This window comes from Schistosoma haematobium, chromosome ZW (assembly GCF_000699445.3).
Source record: "Schistosoma haematobium chromosome ZW, whole genome shotgun sequence".
NCBI lineage: Eukaryota > Metazoa > Platyhelminthes > Trematoda > Strigeidida > Schistosomatidae > Schistosoma > Schistosoma haematobium.
The window spans coordinates 48722047-48743751 of NC_067195.1; the positions used below are offsets into that span (position 1 = coordinate 48722047).

At 32.8% G+C, this 21705-nt stretch overlaps 1 protein-coding gene across 1 annotated transcript; it reads left to right on the forward strand.

Annotated features, from left to right (window-relative positions):
* The first annotated feature begins 1621 nt into the window (after positions 1–1621).
* CDIP1 (cell death-inducing p53 target 1) lies at positions 1622–20897 on the forward strand. Its single transcript, XM_051211616.1, has 4 exons — positions 1622–2106; positions 2144–2218; positions 9519–9690; positions 20305–20897. The coding sequence occupies exons 1-4, from the start codon at positions 2097–2099 to the stop codon at positions 20411–20413; spliced, it is 366 nt and encodes a 121-aa protein (XP_051071698.1). The 5' UTR covers positions 1622–2096; the 3' UTR covers positions 20414–20897.
* The last annotated feature ends 808 nt before the right edge of the window (positions 20898–21705 follow it).

Here is a 21705-nt window from a genome sequence, read left to right on the forward strand (position 1 = left end):
CTATCACCCATCTCTTGAAACGACTTTTCGCTGTGATTATATGTGTAAATAGCGTAAATAAAGGGGGAGTACATTGACCATCCAGGCGTATCAAGCCTTTGATCAGGCTTAAGAAGCTTCCCTGAGAGATTGTTGTGTAAAGGGTGATTTTACCTCCGTGAGAACGAGGGTAAGCATTATTCCACCTCCATATTCGTAGTCATATTTGTAGGCACGAAAAATACCAGCTGCGTGTGTGGTAAAGAATAGTCACAGTCAAATACTCTCGTTCTATGGATTACTCGAACTAAAGATCAGCTCGTACTAGTTTGGAAATTGCATGCAATAGGGTAACCAGAGGAGAACAATTTTTCCTGAGAAATAACCGACATCAATTTTCTAGTGGAGATAGGTATGTACTCATGATAATATTATGTCTTCTAAGTTAATGTATTTTTGTTGCATCGAAAAAATAATAACACTACTTGATAAAGCACCAGGCGCCAAATTAGCGTCCCTCTGATGAACACTAAGTTGGCCAAGTTTCTTTCATTTTAACCGAACGTTAGAAACGATTATCTTATATTCACAAAAAGTGGGCTAAACGTCCATCTCCAAAAATCTAGTGTAGTAATAATCCCTTCCAGCAGATAGCTAGAGAACGATAATGGTAAACCGCTCAACACCGAAACATTAAGTCCAGTGAAAACTAAATCCCCGGAGAAATTTTAACGACGGTCAAGTTATGAATGTTTGATCGACAAATATTGTGAAATGAAGAAACAAATGAGTCTTGGATAATCCTTAACCACAATTGATTGATCACTGGGTGGTGATCAATCTCATGCTTGTCTAGTCCTTATTGGTGTGACTACATCTCAGTCCTACAGGAGGTTAGTCACGGCTCGGATAGCTCAGTGGTAACGTCTCTGACTGTGAAGCTGGGTGACACGAGATCGAATCCGCCAGGGAGCACCAGTTCCCTCAAGATTACAGGTACACCTTGCTGACGAGTGCCAAGTAGCACGAAACCCGGGTCCAGGGTTTCCTGTTGACTACCTCCAACCACCATATAATCCTTAACATACAGATCAGAAAGAACTCAAGAAATAACGCTGTCGCCAGATCAAACACTTAAAAAGAATTAGCAGAACACATATTTAGTTAAAATTCTTCGATTTGCTCAAGGTGGTTAGCGTGAACTGAGGAGAAAATTTTAAAAGCACTAAAAGTGATGGAGATGATTACTTTCCAAAGGAAAAGGACACTCAACAAGTAATATATAAGCTTTTGTTTGACTCAGAGTTATTACTGGGTATTCGAGAGCTTATCTATAATATTACATTAAACGACCCCATAAAATACTGTTGACTTGCATCAATGTATCTATGTGTAAGCATTTCAAACGAAAAAACGGATCACGACGTGAATTTATTTTTATCTGCTACATCAAAAATTACTTAACGTGTATACCGTGGTATGGGATCATAAACAAAACCAACACGGATCTCTTACACTGATCCTAGATATTAGGGAATATTTTCTTTATAAATATCATCCCAAAGACCTATAACTTTAAAATTTAAAAGCCAACATCTTTATTTCAGAGGCAACTTATGAGGAACAAGTTGTTTTTAATATATGTTACAAAAAACATCACGGAAATGACCTAGCATATATCAGAGCAACGCACATCAAAACTAGGATATTCTGTCTTGGATATTCTGTTGTGACTGAATGACAGTTAGAATACTTATTTGACCTTAAAATTAGCGTACCTCTACTTGACCATCAAATTTTAGGCCGTATTTCTCCTAATGATCTCTCAGAAACATCTTTTGAAAGAAGAACTTATATTTTTTTAGCGATCTCTACACTGACCTGTTAAAACCATATTAATACATATCTGTCTTTTCTGAGATACTAGTGACCTTTGGCTACTAGACCGTAAAGACATTGTTCGGAAGCTTAGTTTTTGACACAATCACTTGAAATGATTGTTCACCATATTTTTTAATCATTCAGTAGAAGGTCACGTAGCTTTTGGAAATTCAAAAAGCGTACCACCTATCGCGAGAGTATACTAGTTGAACTGCTTTCAATAATTGTCTTTCAAAATGAATGCTGGTAAGACAAAATTCGACCAAAATATAACTGAATTAAGACAAAGCGGACCCACCATATCCAAAGTCTCCGGATCTCGACGGTCTTCCGCAACCATATCCCCCCCAATATCCTGGTAAGAACAGTTGTTTGTGTTTGGACTAACCAGTACTATTTTGATCAGGCTAAGTTTAGAAATATTTCGAAGTTTTTATTCAGGCTAGTCTATAATTTGTGGACTGCCTCTGTAAGTGACTGAAGTGACATTGAAAATTCTCAACGAAATAATGTGATCAAAATATGGTTATAAATTAGTATGAGGAATCATGACTAAAAGCTAAGGCCGTAAAATAATATAAGGAACTGAAATTAGGTGTTTCATCGCGGATCAACATCAGCTATGTTGCCAAAATGTAATTTAGTCATATTGATGTATGAATTTCGCGCCGAAATCCATGTGTCGTTAACTTAGGTCTGATTGGTTCGCCAATAGCTTACAGCCTCCTTTCAAAAAACTGCTTGAATTTCTTTTCGTGTTTCTGGTCATTGTGGTACAATACACGTCTCTGACAATATATTTAAAGTTCGTGATTGTCTTTCGATAATTAAACTCTTAAGATTTCACCCTTAGAATTATTGGAGTAAGTGATATAACTGGATGTTACTCAAATATTTCAAATCAGAACCCGATGGGCATGAAAATGTTGTAGTTTTTACCTCCTGTTTATTTAAAAAGACATATCGATCATGGTCAGATTGTAATAATTGCCATTTTCGTCCAAATTTTGATGTTGACTATCATTATCGTTTTTCGGAATGGTTGCGACAGATCACAAAGCCTTTAATGATTCGTTCTATCTAGCGTCAACGTCAGTCTTTTGAGCTTTAATACGATATAAGAGCACTTGTTTAGGTATAAAGAACATATCTGCGACCAGTTTATGTGATACACCTCTCTACATCTATATCATCAGTTTGGTAATCCTGAGTTCAACAGTCTATTCCTCCTATCAACATATTTGTTTCTTCAGAACACTGTGGTCTCCCATCTTGTTTGCATTCTGTGTATCATAACTATAGTATCGTGGTGTTGAAATTGCCACATCCAACCATGAATTATGTATCATCAAGATAAATAATATGATATTTCAAATATTTAGAGTACATTTGTCAACAAAGATTTGAAAGCTACTCAAAAGTGAAATAATAAATTCAACACATGAAATACCCCAACACAAAAACCATAGGGTAGTACCTTTTATCTACATTTCAAAAGCTTCGCTTACAGTTTATGGTCTCGTAAATGCCGTAAAACAGTTTCAGTTTCAGTTTGGGAAGGACAGGAGGCTTGATGGCCTATGTTAGTCCTGGCAATGGTGGTCTCTCAGTTGATCCAACTTTCTTTTGAAAGAGTCGACGGATGGAGCCTCAACCACGTGCTGAGGTGGTGAATTCCACTCGTTGATGATTCGATGGGAAAGTCGATAGTCAGCTGACAAGTAATTTGTTCTCGGCTTATGAACTTTTTTGGAGTGTCCTCGTAAATTCTCTGTTTTGGAAGACAAGAAAAATGAGGGCATATTGGGTGCAAATTTATCACTAAGCAATTTGTAGACTGTAATCAAGTCGCCTCTAGTTCTGCGATATGACAACGGGAATAGGTTCAGCTTGGCCAGTCGAACTTCATACGGAAGCTTCTCTATTCCGGGAATCAGCTTAGTCGCCGTTCTCTGAACCATTTACAGAAGCTCACTGTCTTTTTTTAAGCAGGGGCTAGCCGCTTGTATGCAGTACTCAAGTTTAGGGCGAACGAACACTGTATACAAAGTCAGAAACGTTTTAGCGTCGACATGACTAAAGGCTCTACGTATTGACCATAAGGTTCTAAAACCTTTGGCGGCTATTGCACGGCCGTGTGCAGTAGTCTTTAAGTCTTGACTAACGATAACTCCTAAGTCATTATATGTCTGGACGACAGGTAGCTCAGTGTTATTCATCGTGTATGTATCTGTGCCTTGATGACCGATACGCATCACAACACACTTGGAAGAATTTATCGGCAACTGCCATGTTTGAGACCATTCAGATAACTTCTTCAGGTCATTTTGAAGTTCTAAGCTATCACCCTCACATCGTATCGTTCTCCATATCTTGACATCGTCAGCATATAGCAAGACCAAAGATGATAGGAGACAAGGAAGTTCATTTATATACAAGAGGAATAGCACTGGCCCCAAAACTGTACTCTGGGGCACTCCACTAAGCACAATTTCCCAGCTAGATAACTTTGAGTTCACCCTTACTCTTTGTTGACGCCCAACTAAGAAGTCTTTTATCCACATCAATAAATTGCCTCCAATCCCGACTTGCTTAACTTATATAACAGCCGGTTGTGCGGAACTTTGTCAAAAGCTTTACTGAAATCAATGAAGGCGACGTCTACAGGTAGCTTTTGGTCCTTAAGAGCGCACCAGCTTTCACGAGCCACCAATAAGTTAGTGAGACAAATATAACCTACTTTGAAACCGTGCTGCTTCTCCGAAAGAATCCGGTTTTCATTGAGGTACTTAAACAGCTCCTTCCGAATAATCCTTTCTAAGATTTTAACAACCACACTAGTTAGGCTAACGGGGCGGTAGTTCTCAGATTTGTGTTTCGTACCTGTTTTGAAGACAGGACTTACTATGGCGTTTTTCCAGTCTTTTGGTAAACAACCCTGAGTAACGGATAGGTTAAAGCATGTACTTAAAGGGCTTGCAACGAAGTTAGATAATTCCTTCAGTAGCCTAGGATGTAATTCATCGGGCCCCGTGGATTTACCTATGTCAAGCTTATTTAGCAGACCAAAGACATCGAGTTCTTTAATGGTCACGCTATCCAGTGTATGTATGGGGGGATCTGTATACGCTGACAGGAAGGGCGTTTCTATGGTATATACGTTGCTTAAGTAGTTCGAGAACACTTGAGCCTTACCAAAGTCGTCCTCCACTAATGATGAAGCAGTACTGTCTCCCCATAGTGCAGGAATATTTCCTTTTCTCCTTGTCCTTTGGTTTATATAGGGATACAAGCGTTTAGGACATTCTATGGATTCCTTAACAAGTTTTCCTTCGTACAATTTTCTAGACTTACGGAGGGTCGAGGCACAAGTATTCCGAGCCTTTCGATACTGAGATTTTGACTCATCAGTCCCCAGTAACCTAAATCTATCCCACATTTTCCTTTTCTTACGAAGAAGGATACGGACCTCCCTACTGAACCATGGTGGTCAGTTTTTCGGCCTCTTTGGTATAGTCCAAGGGATGTGGGGTGTGGTAACTTTTAAGTATGAATTTCGAAATGCGTCCCAGGCCGTTTCAATTGAGGAATCTGAGTCTATTGTCCAATCTATTAACGATGCTGAGTGCATGATGTCTGGTATGTTTGCTTTCCAGACGTTGGGTCTGGACTGGACTGACGCGTGCTCGTGACTGGCAGTTATATGGAAGTCGAAAGTTAAAACTGCGTGATCACTTTTACCTAGGGGTGGTATATGATGGAGGTTTGCAACATCATCCTCATAGTGAGTCAGTATAAGATCTAATAAGGATGATTCAGTGTCCAGATCGTACCTTGTCGCTTCTTTCACATGTTGCACTAGGGCATATGTGATAACCCCATCAACTAGTTCCTGCTCGAAAGAATTCTCCGACGATTTAGTTCGCAGATTTTCCCAGTCTACCATAGGTGCATTGAAGTCCCCTAGGATTAGACATCGACCACTTTGGGACCAAGTATTGAGACTGCTTAACAGGATCTCATTTGCCTCATAGCTTAGACTGCGATAGACCAAACCAATCAGCAGCTCTTGTCCCTTGCATTTCAAGCGGCAACTAACTAATTAACACGTCCCACTCTCATTGGATACACTAACGATAATGGCAAATGGGATAGCATTCCTAATGAATAGAGCTAGTCCCCCTCCTTTGCGCTTTTGTGTTCTATCGTAGAATTATTAATTAGAAAATAAAATTCAGCAATCTCTCAAAGTGAATCATAATTTCTAGATACCTAATGCCAGATTTTATAGTGTATGAGGAACAATGAAGTTGCTTGTGCTCATAAAATTGTTATTATTTTGCTCTTCTTGAGGTAACAGAAAAGTATGGTAAATACATAAAAGACATTTTCAGGTGAGTTAATATTTCCAACTGGTGATAATTTTTTCTCAGTAAAATAACAATCAGATTCAAAATGACTTACTTTATCTCCAGGCTTAGATATTTATGAACGGGAGAGTGGGTTTTTAAACAACAGGCAAATTCCTTACTTGGGTTAGATTTCTTATTTACCTAAAAAGTCTATCATCCTTCAGAAATTATTAACCATTCCACCTTTTATACTTGTTAAACTCATTCAAAGACTAGAACACGAACAAACATGAGCAAACTACAGGATATACTTGTTTGAGTCAATATTTAAAGGCCCTGAGAGAGTTCTTAATCAGATCTGTTTGTAAAATTCTACCTCTAAAAGTTATCCATAGACTAAGACAAAGCTATGAGTTAGTTGGGGCTACCTTTACTCAGCTATTCAAGCGTTTATTGACCGATCTAAACAATGTACAATTACGTTCCACTGATGCAACCAACCACTGAAATATTGTAAAATTAAATGCCTGTAGAAGTAATGTCTCGTGAAATATTTCGTGTGGAGCTTATTAGAAGATCTATTCTACGATATAAACTTTATCAGGTTTTAGTTTGAAATTCAAAAAATTCCAAGATGAAGTGATAGTTATTTTCAAGATTTTATCCAGCAAAACTTCTGTTTGGTTTTAAATGACGAGTAGATTCATTAAATCAAAGATACCCGAGTCTTTTGGTGAAGACCTCATAATGTGCACATTAAGTACAAGTAATGACCTTGAATATATGATGAAAACCCGTACGACATATTTGAACTTTTTCTAAACCAAGCTGCTTTTCCTATCGATTACATGTCAATCGACCTTCCTTTAATTCTTTTCTGATTAATTAAAACGGTAAGATTGGACTTTCTCAGTCAGGTATAGACTAATAATAGAGGATAACGTACTAAGTCCCTCACTTAAATTGCCTTGGAAATCTCATCAACCCCAGTAAGTAGGTGTTGGGTTAAATTACAGAATTAAATCAAAGACTTTGGCTTCTAGTAATTTATTCCATTTGTGACATGGGGAAGATATCCGTATGATAACCAGAACATTATTGATCTGTGCAAAATATCCTTTTTCTGGTCTGTCTATGAAACACGGTCTTTGGTAGTACGGGATATTTGTAAGTTACCAGCGTTGTAAACGATAACACGGGTGGGGACAAACAAATGTATTTTAATGCAACTTTATAGAATATCCTGGTATATTCTGAGAACCATGAAGTGAATACATCATTTGCAAAATATTTGTATTTCATCATACACACCTTGGGCGAATTGCTTGCGTGTGTTAAAACCGCTGGTTCAAAAATACCGATGTCAGATGCAGGACACTAGGTAGACATAAAAAATTAGTCGATGAAGCGATAACCCTTCTTTGAATGGAACGGTCAGGACATGCATTACCTACCCTCAACCTTTGCTTGCCACGACACTCGACATTTGTCATTTCAGGATCAGGTTTAAATAAAGTTAATGATCCTCTGACCAAGATGTGGTTTCATTCTATTAATTCAATGATGCTTGGACTAAGCCATGTTTTTTTATGTAGATTACCATACTGTAGTTTTTGGAATTATCGTGGCAAACGGTTGAAAGCGCTGGGTGATATGACTTATAACCAGTTGTTATGGCACAAAACATCCATTCTTTGTCTCCTTTTTGATGTTGAATATAGGAATTGTCCAATTCATTTTACCCGTTAAATTCATTCTTTCTCCTCAAATAATATTTTCGACGCCTATTCTTTTGTAATAACACTGAAATTATCATTTTTCTGTCCTGATATTCGCCTTATAACTTAGTCTTCCTGTGCTAATTTGGTTTTGGGACCTTAATCTATGAACAAATGTATCAAACTTTACTCAACTAATCACAGACTAGAAAAAACAATTGCTTCATCATGCTGTTATCAGGATTTTGTTGACTTCTCATGACTGAGTAGAAATAGTGAAATTTTATTTAGATTCATCGCGTAGTCTGTTCGGTTTCTAGAGTTTTGCTGTGCTTCTGTTCATGGTGTGTCTTCGTTTACCAATATTTATGTATTTAAATCAATAAATAAATGAAATTTACAAAATGACAGGTCTCGTTCATAGTTCAAACTTGTATTGCTCATACAATTCTCAGCTTTAATATACCCATATGTTGCCAGTAAAGTGAAACAAAAGATAGAGGATAAGTTACATCAAAATTATGTTTGCTTAGATGCCTAAAATCAGACTTAATTCTCCAGAAAACAATGACTTGATTATATATACAAGTGACCGCAGTTATGGGGAATATTTTGTGCTGACTTTTCATAAGTAATGCATGACTAACGAATGATGAGGGCTGATTTTCTCAAACGTGTTCCAAAAATATCATTCCTTTTTATAGTAGACTAGTAACTTTTCCCACGCTTTTACATTTGACTTCAGTTTAATGTGACTATTATTTTCAAATTATTTTCCTGTTCGTTATAACTACTGACAACATTTTTTAATCATTTCTGTTCTATCCAACAATTAGCGTTTTTTGTCACACTCAAGATACAGTACTAATCGGCAGTTGTGTGTACAGATATGAAATTCATTATGGGATCAATTTACACTTCAGCATTCTGCAACATATAAGCTTTTTGCCCATACATACCTTCTGCATCTTGAAATAAACACTTGTACAATCAAATAAGAAATTATTAGCAGTTTTCGGGTTTCACTACATTACTGTACTAACGATTTTATACTGGACTATAAATTACTTTGTGAGCATAAATACGGTCAATCTCCTCAAGATAAAAATAAGAATTTTGACAGAAACGCTAAATCCGATGTTTCAGTTAAGTGTCTGTTATCAAACTTTACCAAAATGAATCTTGTTTGTTCACCGATGAATTCGTAGATCTGATCTTTTGTAGAAATTCTATCATATGAACTAAAGACAATGCAGCAAAAATAACCTCTGTGACTTACTATTTCCAGTTAAAATATCCTACTAAACACATCAATGTTTCTAACCATCGATCTCTATTTTTTACAGTCCCCAGTATTTTACTATAGAACCAAGAAAAACAATTATTGGTTCCTTATTCATAATTCGTCACTTAACATTAATTCCCCAAAGATTTCTCCTTCTACATAAAATACAAACATATTGAGCTCACTTTTCTCAGATATCACTTGTACAGAACTCATCAAGAAGCAAACTTTATACTTATGACAATCAGTTATTTACTTTATCCACTTGGTAATCAAAATGAACAAATTTTAAACCTTTTTTAGATACGGTAGTTGTGGAACAGCCTTGTCCGATAATCACCGATTCACATTTTGTTCCCGGACCAGATCCAGTAAATACCGTGTGTCCATATTGTCATAAAGATGTTACAACTCTTGTGACCTACAAAACAGGAATATTAACATGGGCGGGATGTTTTGGGATTTTTATAATTGGGTAAGTCTTCTCATATTTGTATATATACATTTATGCATATCATACTTCACTCATATTTCGAGATTATCAAGAAAATTAGCTACGTAATTCTGAAATATTGTACTCAACCGGAAAAGTATCAAGCAGGTGAGAACTGGGAGCGTATATTTCTCTTTTGATAATAAAATTTAATATTGCCAGTACATCTGACATAAGATTATTAGGTTTTTTTTTTTAAGTCTCATACAACTCCTCCTTGACTAATAAGAAGCAAAAACCTTTAGAAATTCACTGTAATCTTTAATAACCTTTGTGTTACATTTCACATATCTCCGTATTTAAACTACATTGAACAGTTCTGTCATCTGAACATTTGAAACAGTCAAAAATCTCTTTAATTCCCCATACGTTTTTATTAGTAAGAATGAATAATCAATTTGATATCCATCTCAAGACCATCAAGCAAATAACGATGAAAACATATGTATAGAATTATTGGAAATACATTCTTATCATTATTGTATAATTCCGTACATAAAAAATCATGAAAATAGTATGATGAAAGTTAGCTCTTCAACATAACAAACACAGATCATTTACAACCCTAATAATCCCAATGATAAAAAAACTCCTGGTCTCAAATTCATCTACGTAGCTGTTATGCCAGAAAATATTGCGAAAATTAATTTATCTTTGGTTAATAAAAACAACTGAGATAAACAATTAACCATCGGCGTATAAAAGTAACATAACAAATCTAGGCTTATCAACTTGCTAAGCTGATTTTTATTCCAGTAATGCACAATTAAACCTTCATATGGCATATAAATTCGGATATTTATATGTAGCAATAGAAATCATATCAATCAGCTACTGAGTCATTTTTCAATAGTTCATATTCCCAATAAGTTCGTTTTAACATTCAGTGATCCACCATATGAATAACTGCATCGCTCTCAACTTTTATAATTCTGTGCTTCCCAAAAATGTGCAATGAAAGATAACAATAAGTTTATTCACCCTTTAAAAAATACTACATTTTTAGAGGGAACATTAAATCACCAAGTTTAAGCTAGAAACTTTGCCCTTTTGGTGGTGTTTTGTTCTCTGAGGTCAGAGAACAAAACACCACCAAAATCATCCACCTGAGCTACTCTGCCCTTCTTATTCATAAACCTATCATCTATGGTAAAGAAGGTGACGTTTTTAGTTTATAAAAAAAAACTCGCAAACTCAAGTAGTTTAGTTATGCAGATGTCTGTTTTTCAGGTCCATCTATTTTAATATAAAATAAAAAGCTGTTTTGCTGCATAGAATATGTTCTACTGAAATCCTACACAGTTTATATAGCATAAGTAAGTTTATATAACTATTCCAAAAAAACGAATAATTCAACTAGCATTTAAACATATTCTATATTTGTGCAATTGATATCCAAAGATCATCTGAAAAATAAATGATTATGACAATTTCAATACAAAACCAACCTTACCTTATAAAATAATAGAACTTTAAACTATGAATCAGTAACATTATTTCTTTATCATATTTCACAGTAAATTATAGCATTTATGAGCGAAAATTGTATAATTAATATTATTCTAAACATTGTAATGTATTCACTTCATCTCTACACTGATAGTCGAATTCTCGTCTAACAGTTCGATTTTCAAGGAATATATGACATATTATCATTATATAAAATTAGATAACATACCTGTGTATTAGTGTCGAGTCGCAGTTGACTATGATCACCATTACAAATCGATTACGTGCCACTTATCCGGTAAAATCCCTCCGTAGGATAAATATTAAGAGGATAGTTGTAGATTGTAGTTAGGATATATTTGTTGATGATCTCGTGGTATCGAAATAATACCGAGATCGTGCCAAAGTTTACAGGCGGGACTACCGTGCATACTTGCGTAAGTTTAAGGTCACAACCAACGGAAAAAGTGTGTTTTTGATACAATTAAACAAAAAGGTACAATAAAACAATTACTGGTACAGTTGGCTATAATAATAAATGTTTCCATTACACCAATCTTGTTCTCTTCATAAAAGTAGGTCATTACACCTGACTGATTTATCGCTTCCACTATATCATCACTCTGTAAAAATTTATTCGATATTTAAACCACTCTCCTATAATACTCTGAAACTACCATTTGTGCATACTATTACTGCTTAAAATTCATAAGATATATTTGCAACTCCATAAATGTTGACTTTTATCCAAAATGTTAAGTTTTAATACTTCATTTTATAAACAAAAAACTTTAACGGCTAAAACAAAATGTAATACGATCCCGTTTTAACTATAAATATCACATTTATTAAGTCGTTACGTGTTTTAACGTAATTGGAATCAGCTTTATTATCTACCCTTGTAAATCATATAAAAGAATATCGTAAACATATCTACGTAGATTATGGTATAGATTTTCAGAACCAATGAAATTAATTTCATCATATGTCAAAACATTTGATCTAATTTATGCATGCTTCTTTAATCAACTGACAATATACTTTCTTCTTTCTAATAAACAATTCCATTTCGTAGCTCATATTTCTTTTTCTCTTAAAATTGCATTCTAACAATAATTTGATTGATTAATTATAAAAGTTGATCCAGAGTTAAGTTGCATAGTGTAAAATATCTAAAGTAAACAGTTAGATTTTTTTATTTTTTTAATCCAATTTATCACGTGATACAAGAGCAACATACAATTAAACATTCATAACAAACAGTAAAAATTAATTCTTTTTTTGATTTAGTAATAAACAGTAAATTAGTTAGTAACAAAGGAAGCTAAGTGTAACTACATGTCTCTCAAAACTATAATTAATCATCTTTACATATTTATGAAATTTCATTCTTTTTTAAAATTATATACTTCATATATAAAAAATACTAGACAAATTGATTGATTCTGATACAACTGATGAAACAACACACACACAAATAACTTTAAATTAGCAGGCATTCATATGTTCAAAAGTATTTTAGATGTTAAGTTCTCACTTAACATTCCTCTTAGTCTCAGTCAATTTAACTACAAATCCAGTAAGAAAAATTATAGAAACTACTGATTTTAAAGTGTATACGATTACATAATTAGTAAATAAACATTTAACTTGATGTTCTTCAAATATTTTTATTTGTATTATTATGATATTAACAAATATAATTTCCTTCTTATTAATTAACATAAACTAGAAACTTCACTATATAAAACGAGTGCAGAACATTAAAACCGTACTTGAAAGACTGAATAAAAAAACAATTTCAGTTATTATGATTACTAATGATTGTGTTAAGTGCATAAAAACATACGAGCAGAGAAACTATAAAACAATATCAATCCATAAAATTAATCAATGTTGGATTGAGCTCTGTAAAGAAGTATTGTAATTCACTAGATAATTCTAATATATACTTAGAGTCTTCAACCGATAATGCTGAAAAGTGTCTGTGGTAGTTCAAATATACTCACATTATTAATTTAAATCAAAAAGCTTGAGCATTGAATAAGTCAAGATATTTCGATTCTCAACATCATTCATGCCTTTTGAACTATGATCTCTATGTTCATTTTCAATCTCAATTATTATCATTATTTTGACTCTTCCGTGTTAAATATCTATAGTTTACTTTTAATACATTGATATGAAGTGTCAAAATACTCAAATCGATAACATCTAATTAAAATTATTTACAAAATGATAAAAGTAGACTCATCTATAAAATTTTATATTTCTTTGAGGTTATAGTTGAATAAAATCATTCTCGCTGTTGTAGCCGGATATTCAATCATTCAGCTTAGCGAGTGTTCATTTTATTATTTCAAGATAATGTTAGTATATTTAGTTCCTTGTAACAAACTAGAAAAAGATGGCAAACAAACTGTGTAAATGTAAGTACATGAATTTTAAATTACCTTAATTTACAAGAATACATGAGGTTAATCTATCTAGTTTCCGTGAAACTATTATATTAGAACATTTTTATGCATAACAGTTTACTTTATGACCAAACTTTACGAAATAATCAACCTAGAAACACCACAGTTTTTCTTCTAGTTTTGAAACACCGGCCTAATAAGTAACAACTAAAAACATTTAATGTGAAGTACGCTATACTGTGAAATGCTAAGTGTGGACCACCAAATAATGATCAGCTAGACAATTATATTGAAATCTAATGGTTACAGGTATAATTACATGTGTGATATTCTCTGTACATCACTGAGATGCTATAAACCAATGCAAATAATCATTGATCAAACGTTTGTTAGTTAATATCAGTTTTCGACAAAAATTGTCTTCAAATAGACACACATACAACTACTTTAAACCTTTTCAGCACATAAATAAAAGTAGTTTCGTTTTGACTAGCATCAGAGTGAAGAATTAATGGGATTCAAAATGAATATTTGATTTAATTAATAAAAAATCCAGTACCGGTCTGATTTCAGAAAGACGTCAGCTGGGTTTTTTATGCAACAATGGATATCGACAATTTGAAATCGATTTTGATACACTTTTGAGTTCCATTTCTTTAAGATGAATAAAAAATGCATACATTTTTAAGTCATAGAAGGACACAATGTCATATTAATAAATCCAGTCTACTAAGGGAGTTTGCTTATAAGGATCTGAAAATATGAATTAAACATGAATAGAAGCAAGGAAAGACATTTTTATCTTAAAAAAATGACTGATCATAGAAATTTCAATCAACGAAAATTGACTAGTTGCAAAATCATATCAATATTCAAGTAGTTAGATATTTGAATGAATGTTTTCTCATATTTCTCCTTGCAATAGTTTTGTGAAATGGACTCGTTGTTCCCAATGGTTACAATACTTCTGGGGACAAAAAAGATTGAAATAAGTATATTTCAGTAAAACTCTGTTAATGTTAACATTCTAGATAACCATTATAACTTTACAAATCTAATATAAGAAATATTTAACTTTCAATACAACCAGAAAAACTGATTAACTAAACCTTCATTTGTATACTCGACCTTTAGTCACATATTTTCGTTAAGAACTTTGAAACTACTCACCTACCTGCATTAACATGGATAATATAGTGCTTTATTCTGTTCTACTTTTTTTAAAACACTGAATTTATCAGTCACTAAAGAATCCGGTTAAAAGCTTTCTATTAAATGGTGATTAAACCTTGTCAATATATTCTACTGTAATAAATTTAAGATTATACAATGAAACGTCTCAAATAGTTGGTTTATATTAGAATTTCATTACATTATTCCGATCACCCATTGAATAGTTTATAAATTTGTGCAATTCTGTAGATATAAAACAATAAAGCTTCTACTATTTAAACTAGCATTCAACTTCAAGTTCCATTATATCTAGACATACATGACAGATAATCAAGCTACCTCAACCAATGCTATTTTACATCAACATTAACTGGTTTACTTACATTTTTAACTACATAATTAAACTACAATAAGAATATGATTAAGTTTAAGGTAATTCATCTATTTATTTTTCAAAAAATTCAATTCAGTGTCTCTATTAAAAATCAATTTGGATTGTAAACAGTTTCTGTCAACTTTAGTGGTATTTTTGAAATACTAATTTATTTTACTGTAATCATTATTTAATAACTGAATTCATGAGTCAATTGAAGCTAAATCACCATGAAGAACCTGAAAGCATTAGGCGGACGTTTCATCTTAATGTGAAACTCCTCAGCAATGTGCATCCACGATCCCACTTAGAGAGATTCGAACCCAGGACCTATCAGTCTTGCGCGCAAACACTTAACCTGTAGACCACTGAGTTGACATCCAGCAGTGTTAATGTCTAACTTCAACTAATCCATGAAATTTCGCCACTGTCCACCGTTGTCACAAGTAAGCTACTATCTTGCAACGGACTCGGTTGAACTCCACTGGTCAAGGCTTTCCACTAGATCTCCGGAAAATAGGTCCTTGGTTCGAATTTTGTGCGGTGGGATCTTGGATGCACACTACTGAGGAGTCCTGTACTAGATTGAAACAGTCGTCCATTGCTTCCAGATTTCCCGTGGTGATCTAGTTTCAATTGACTCATGAATTTAATTATTAAATTACTACAATCTCCACAAAACCTCTGTCTAATTGTAATTATCATATATTAATTGAATTTTAATTTTAATAAAACAGATCTATGTCATTAATATATTTCGTTTGTTTTCGTTTTTTTCCCATGGAGTCTAAAAACAATTTTTTTTAGTGAAAATTATCATTTAAATAAATATTTGAATTTTGAGTCAAACATGAAAATACAATTTTTTTTTCTATAAAAAAACATGTAATTCTTTAAAATTACTATTTTAAACCATAATGTCAATCAAGCAACTGCATGTGTATAAATATCACTTTAAAAAAAGCATAAACAAAGAAAACAATGTCAAATAATGCACTTTCAACATTCAATTAAATTTAGTCAAAAAAAAGAGAAAAAATCACTTTATCATCTGCCAATCATTAACTTATAAAGTATATTAATTCAATAATACATTTTTATGATAAGAAAACAATCATATAATGTAGTTTAATGAGAGTAATTGTAGAATATTTTAAGTTATGTAAGGTAATATTGACTAACAATAAAAATACTTAATTAGTTAATAATTTCTAGGTTATGTTTATTGATAAGAAAATATGTTAGGAAAGGGAAAATTTATGAAAATAGTTGAATCATTCTCAAGTACATGTTCGTTTATAAAAAGATTTAACTTTAAATAAGTGTAATACAAATAATAAAAGTAGTGTGATTTATTAAATATTTCATAACAAAAGTGTTTAATATTTCAGTCCAGTAATTATAAATCTGTTATATCCCGATGAAAATAATGAATAGTAGTTGTTGGAATCTATTACTGTACTAATACGATACATACATTTATATTGTATAATTGTTAGGTGATGATTAAACTATGCATATTCGAGTTCCTCTTATTATAAGCTTTATTTTGACTTATGAACTATTATTATACGATTTACTGTTCTTGAGTTATGTCCAGTCTATCAATTACCATCTCCCACATTTACAGCCACTTTCGTCTAGATCTTTTACAAATGTTATTTTCTCTTTAATGGTCTGTTTGGTTTGGATATAAACCCAGTATGATTGAAATAAATGATTCATATTGCTAAGGCTGAGATTGTTGTTCTGGAGTTAACAAGCAAGGATAGGAAGGAAGAAGGACTGATAAAGACTATAAACAGCTCGTATAGGGTTTACGTATCATTGGTCCGGTCGATAAATCACTGTTCTCTAATTAGCATTATCATTACGTTGTGCATTACAGGACTCAAAGCCACAAGTTATAACAGAATCTATGGATCTCATTTAATGTAGGATTTTAATCAGTGGATAAATATATGTTTATATGGATAACATGCTTATCAATGTACTCTTAATACTTGACTTATCATTACAATTTTGTTAATTTGCTTACCATCAAAAAATTCATAATTTTCAAAGAATACTACGGTTTTCAACTTTACTGAATATATCAGAATTATTTTACTTAAATGTATTGGCATGATTATCTCTTAAGATTAAAATCAGTAATAAAGTCTTGTGACGATTTTCAACTAACCACGAATTGTACATAGCTCTAGCTACTGTTTTCATTTTTCTCAGTTAAGTATATAAACAATCTTGCTGATCAGTTTACTCAAATTATCTAAGTAAATCATTTAAAAATACGATTTTGGATTCCAACAAGTGTTTAACCCTCAGGATGTAAACTGTCTTCTCTTGATCTAAAGTACATTCTTAACAAATTTGATAGAATCTTTGTAACATTAATCACTGGTTCTTCACAGTTGTTCTTGGTCATTTAGTAAAAACAGATTTTTGGATTAAGTAACATGACTGGTCACATTTTTTAAACATTGAGAAGCTTGAAACAACATATATAAATGAAAACTTTGATTTCAAACAATTACTCACTAGGCTATATAAACTCTTATATCCTATATATAATCAGAAATATTATATCAATCATGGCTTAATCAAGTCCAAAAATATGAATTTGTTAGATAGACGATACATTCGTCATTATTAATAAGAACTAACCAGTAAGTACCTTCATTTTGACCACTGACGCTTACGACGACTTGATATTCATAATGGTTAAGGAATTAAATATCAGCCTTCCACTAACCCTAACCTCAGAGAAACTGAAGAAACCGGTGCGTTAGGAACCAAATAATACAGATCAGTCTCAACTACTAAAGGAATAACACAACAACTGACAAAGCCAAATACGTATAAACTCTATTCAAGAGAGCGAAGAGACACTACAGTACATCTGCAATATGGAAAAGTGATAAACAAATATCTAATGGTCGTTTGTCAAAAAACGGTGACTCGTGCAACTACATTGGAAAATGTCTACCAAACCCATCAAAAAGAATGAAATCAAACGTGCAAATAAACAAACGGACCATCCTACCGCATATGAAGCGTGACCTAACTCGATGATATATTTTTGCTCATATCAATACACGTAGACAATTATGGGCTTACATTTGACTTGGGAAATGCCGAAAACTTGGACGGAGGGAATACAAATAAAACCAGATAATTTTTGGAAGCGTTGCACTCAGTCCAATAAGCAATCAAAAAACATGAAGAAACCAACCCAATTTCTTAATCAGTCAGGACAATTATCAACAACCAAAAGACCCGAAATCTAGTCACAGTGGAAAACACAAAAAATGTAGATTCAGACAATGATCTGACAACAGCTACTCAAGATCATGGTCAACGAAACAAGCTGTCAGTCATATGTTGAGACACATGAATAGTTCACTTCTATCAGAAATTTCTATTGACAACTTTGATTATTCCACAAATCTATGGAACTTTGAGTAAACTTAAGAATTTTAAAGATATCTCTTTGCTGTTATAAATAGCAATATTGATGAAAAGTTATTTTAATCGTAGTTAATGAACCTTGAGATTATTTTGTGAACTTGAATGGAAAGTTATTCCTATGGTTCTGGCTACTGATTAAACTATTCAGTGGGCATTATAAATGACATTTCTGACTTCATTAGAGAATTGAAATCTCACATTAACAGTAAATATACACACCTTAAAAGATATAAATGCTTACAATTTATATTCAGGCTTCTCACCATAAATAAATGATAGATATTTGATACTAAGCTACATGTTTGATCGCTACAACTTTCTGTTACACATTAATATCACTAGGAAACTATAACAGCTGGGTTTATTACATTAAAACTTAATAATACTCTATAAAACCATATTTGAAACATAAATAAAGAATACTGCATTCGTCCTATTGACGTACTCAGTTTATTTACACACTTTATCATGTAGCTAACGTCAAATAAACTTAAATGTTCTTAGTATTAATGAAACACTCGACACATCAACATTATACTTGAATTTATAGAGAAAAAATCCCCCAATAAATAAGAGATAAATATGGTAAATCTAAGAAAGCGCAAAAATAAACTCTTACTTGTTCGACTGAGAAAGTATTGAATAGTACATTATTAAAATTGATTAATACGACAGGAATAATTTAAAGGTATTCGACTGAAAGCAAATTTAAATAAGGAAAAATATGTAGTATGTAAAATTTTTGGACAGTTTAACTTTGCTACTCACTTGAATTCGAATCTTAGCCATGATATTAAATCTAGTTCTCAAATATCTAGTGCCACAAAACATTAGCTACATTGAAACCTAATAATATTTAATATTTTTGTTGTTCGGAATTCAGTAAACAATATTTGATCGCGATATAACACTGTTGACATTCACTAAGTTCGACACAGCAATAAATCCAAACAAAGCTACTGTGAAAATACAATATTACTTAATTCATTTCATTGCACTAGTCAGTAGATATCTGAACTCAGTAGCAAATTGAATAACGCGATGTCATTGGAAGCGAGCAATACTGGGTTCTGAGATGAAGGTACATCCAGCTGATGAGTTCCAGGTAAGACGAAACGCGCGTCCTGTATCCCACTGCTAGCCACCATCTATCTCTACTTAAATGTATTAATTAATTATTCAAATAGGACTTGTCCAGGCATAAACAATTAGTATATGAATGGATTTTCGTAAATAAATAAAATTGACCAATTAGAACAAGTTTGCTTACAACAAACTGATGCGTTATTTGTCTCAAAACTCACCGTAACTAGTGTTATATAAGCTACATATTTTCCATCAACAGTCTTGCTTATTATCTATTTAGAACAATCTTTTCATGAATTTTTTCAGCATTTACTCATTAACAATAAATTGCGGGTAAACATATAAGTAAAGTAGTTACCGAATCACATTATCTATTCCTCTAAACCACACAAGCATTTAAAAACGGAATGTTGTTGACAGTGCAGGTTGTTCCTATTGAACTGAACTAAATATGAGTAGAACGTTTGGTTTATTCTCCTGGGATGAACAACGGTAAACCCTGACATAGCCAACTCACAGAATAAACTTGGGATTTAGTTAGTAAACTTGATTGATATATTGATTTATAATATTTAAATAAATATACTAATGGAAAAACACTTCATTTATTTATTTTCCTTCTAACATTAGTGGGATATTTGGTTGTTGTCTTATACCATTCTGCTGCGATTCCTGTAAAGACGCTGATCATCGTTGTCCAGTATGCAATCGTGATTTAGGTTTATACCGTCGCTGCTAGAATCGACAATAAAGTAAAATCAAGCTTATCAGTCAATCTTCATTGACATTACTTTTTTTATGCAGATGATATTATCATTCAGAAAATGTCATTCAATACATTATCTCTGGTGGTAAAGACTTCATTTCATTTCGTAACGAAGGAATTAAAGGGGGATTGAATGTTGGATTTAATCATGGTCATTAAAATCACAATAAAATTTTCATTTTCTTGGTATTTTCGTGAAACATAAAACGGTGACTAATAATATAAATTGAATGATACTTGCGGTTTCTTTCAATTGCCTTTTAAAATATATCCTTGAGAGATGGCTGTTAATATCTCAATATAAACATAACGATAAAAGAAATAAAGCTTGCTATATCAGTTCACCGGTCATAATCAATGTAGGACCTGATACAAATGTCAATTGCTCTAAGATGTTATATTACATCAGTGCCTTAAAATGAAGTAAACACCAATTGTATAAGAGAGTGAACGAAATGATAGTTATATAAATGTCAGTGCGACCAAAAATATTGAATGGTGTTTTCTAATTGTGAATGGATTGATGAAATAGAAAGTTCGACTTTATAGGAGTACCTAATATTTAGAGAAACATAAAGAATGGATACATCAGCACAATAGCTATCGATTTTGAGTTATTTTATAACGTAGTCAACCAGTAATAAATTTTATCACATTTACTTCAATCAGGACGTCTATTTCTACCTGCTTTGTCCTCTACTTGATTACGCCTAATACGGTCTATGGCTTCTGCACACGAACGCCTAGAACCCGCAGTTGCAAGTCAAATAGATAGAAGAAGGTAAGAGAAGCGTTTATTGAGTAATTGTACGAACTTTACATAAAAAAGGTGAATTTATATTTTTCAGATTAGGTTATAACATAATTATAACCCAACTAATCTGCGATGATGAAGTTAATGTAACCGTCCAACCATAAAATACCACGTTGATATTCTAGACGTTCCTATCGAATTCAGCTTGTGTAGAGTCTAATCAGCACCTTTGAGAGTTACTGAAGGCTTCGTAGTGTTTTCTGTATTTCTGGCAGCCGTCATAGCACTCTCTAAATATCTTAAATGAATAACTCCATGGACCAACAACATGTACTGGTTAGGCACGTCTTAAGTTAATTTAAATCAACTCTAACACCGATCAGCACTGACATTTAGTCTGGAGTTTACCAAATAAATGAAGATTTTATTCGATTTAAGTAATTACACTGATCAGATTTATTTTTAAAGATTTACTACTTGAAACAGTATGAGACAGACACGATATAATTTT

Excerpts from the sequence above, each read along its gene's own strand:
- CDIP1 (XM_051211616.1), top strand. Across the intron at positions 2,219-9,518 it reads ATATCCCCCCCAATATCCTG|ATACGGTAGTTGTGGAACAG; the intron begins GTAAGAACAGTT and ends AACCTTTTTTAG. Across the intron at positions 9,691-20,304 it reads TTTGGGATTTTTATAATTGG|TGGGATATTTGGTTGTTGTC; the intron begins GTAAGTCTTCTC and ends TTCTAACATTAG.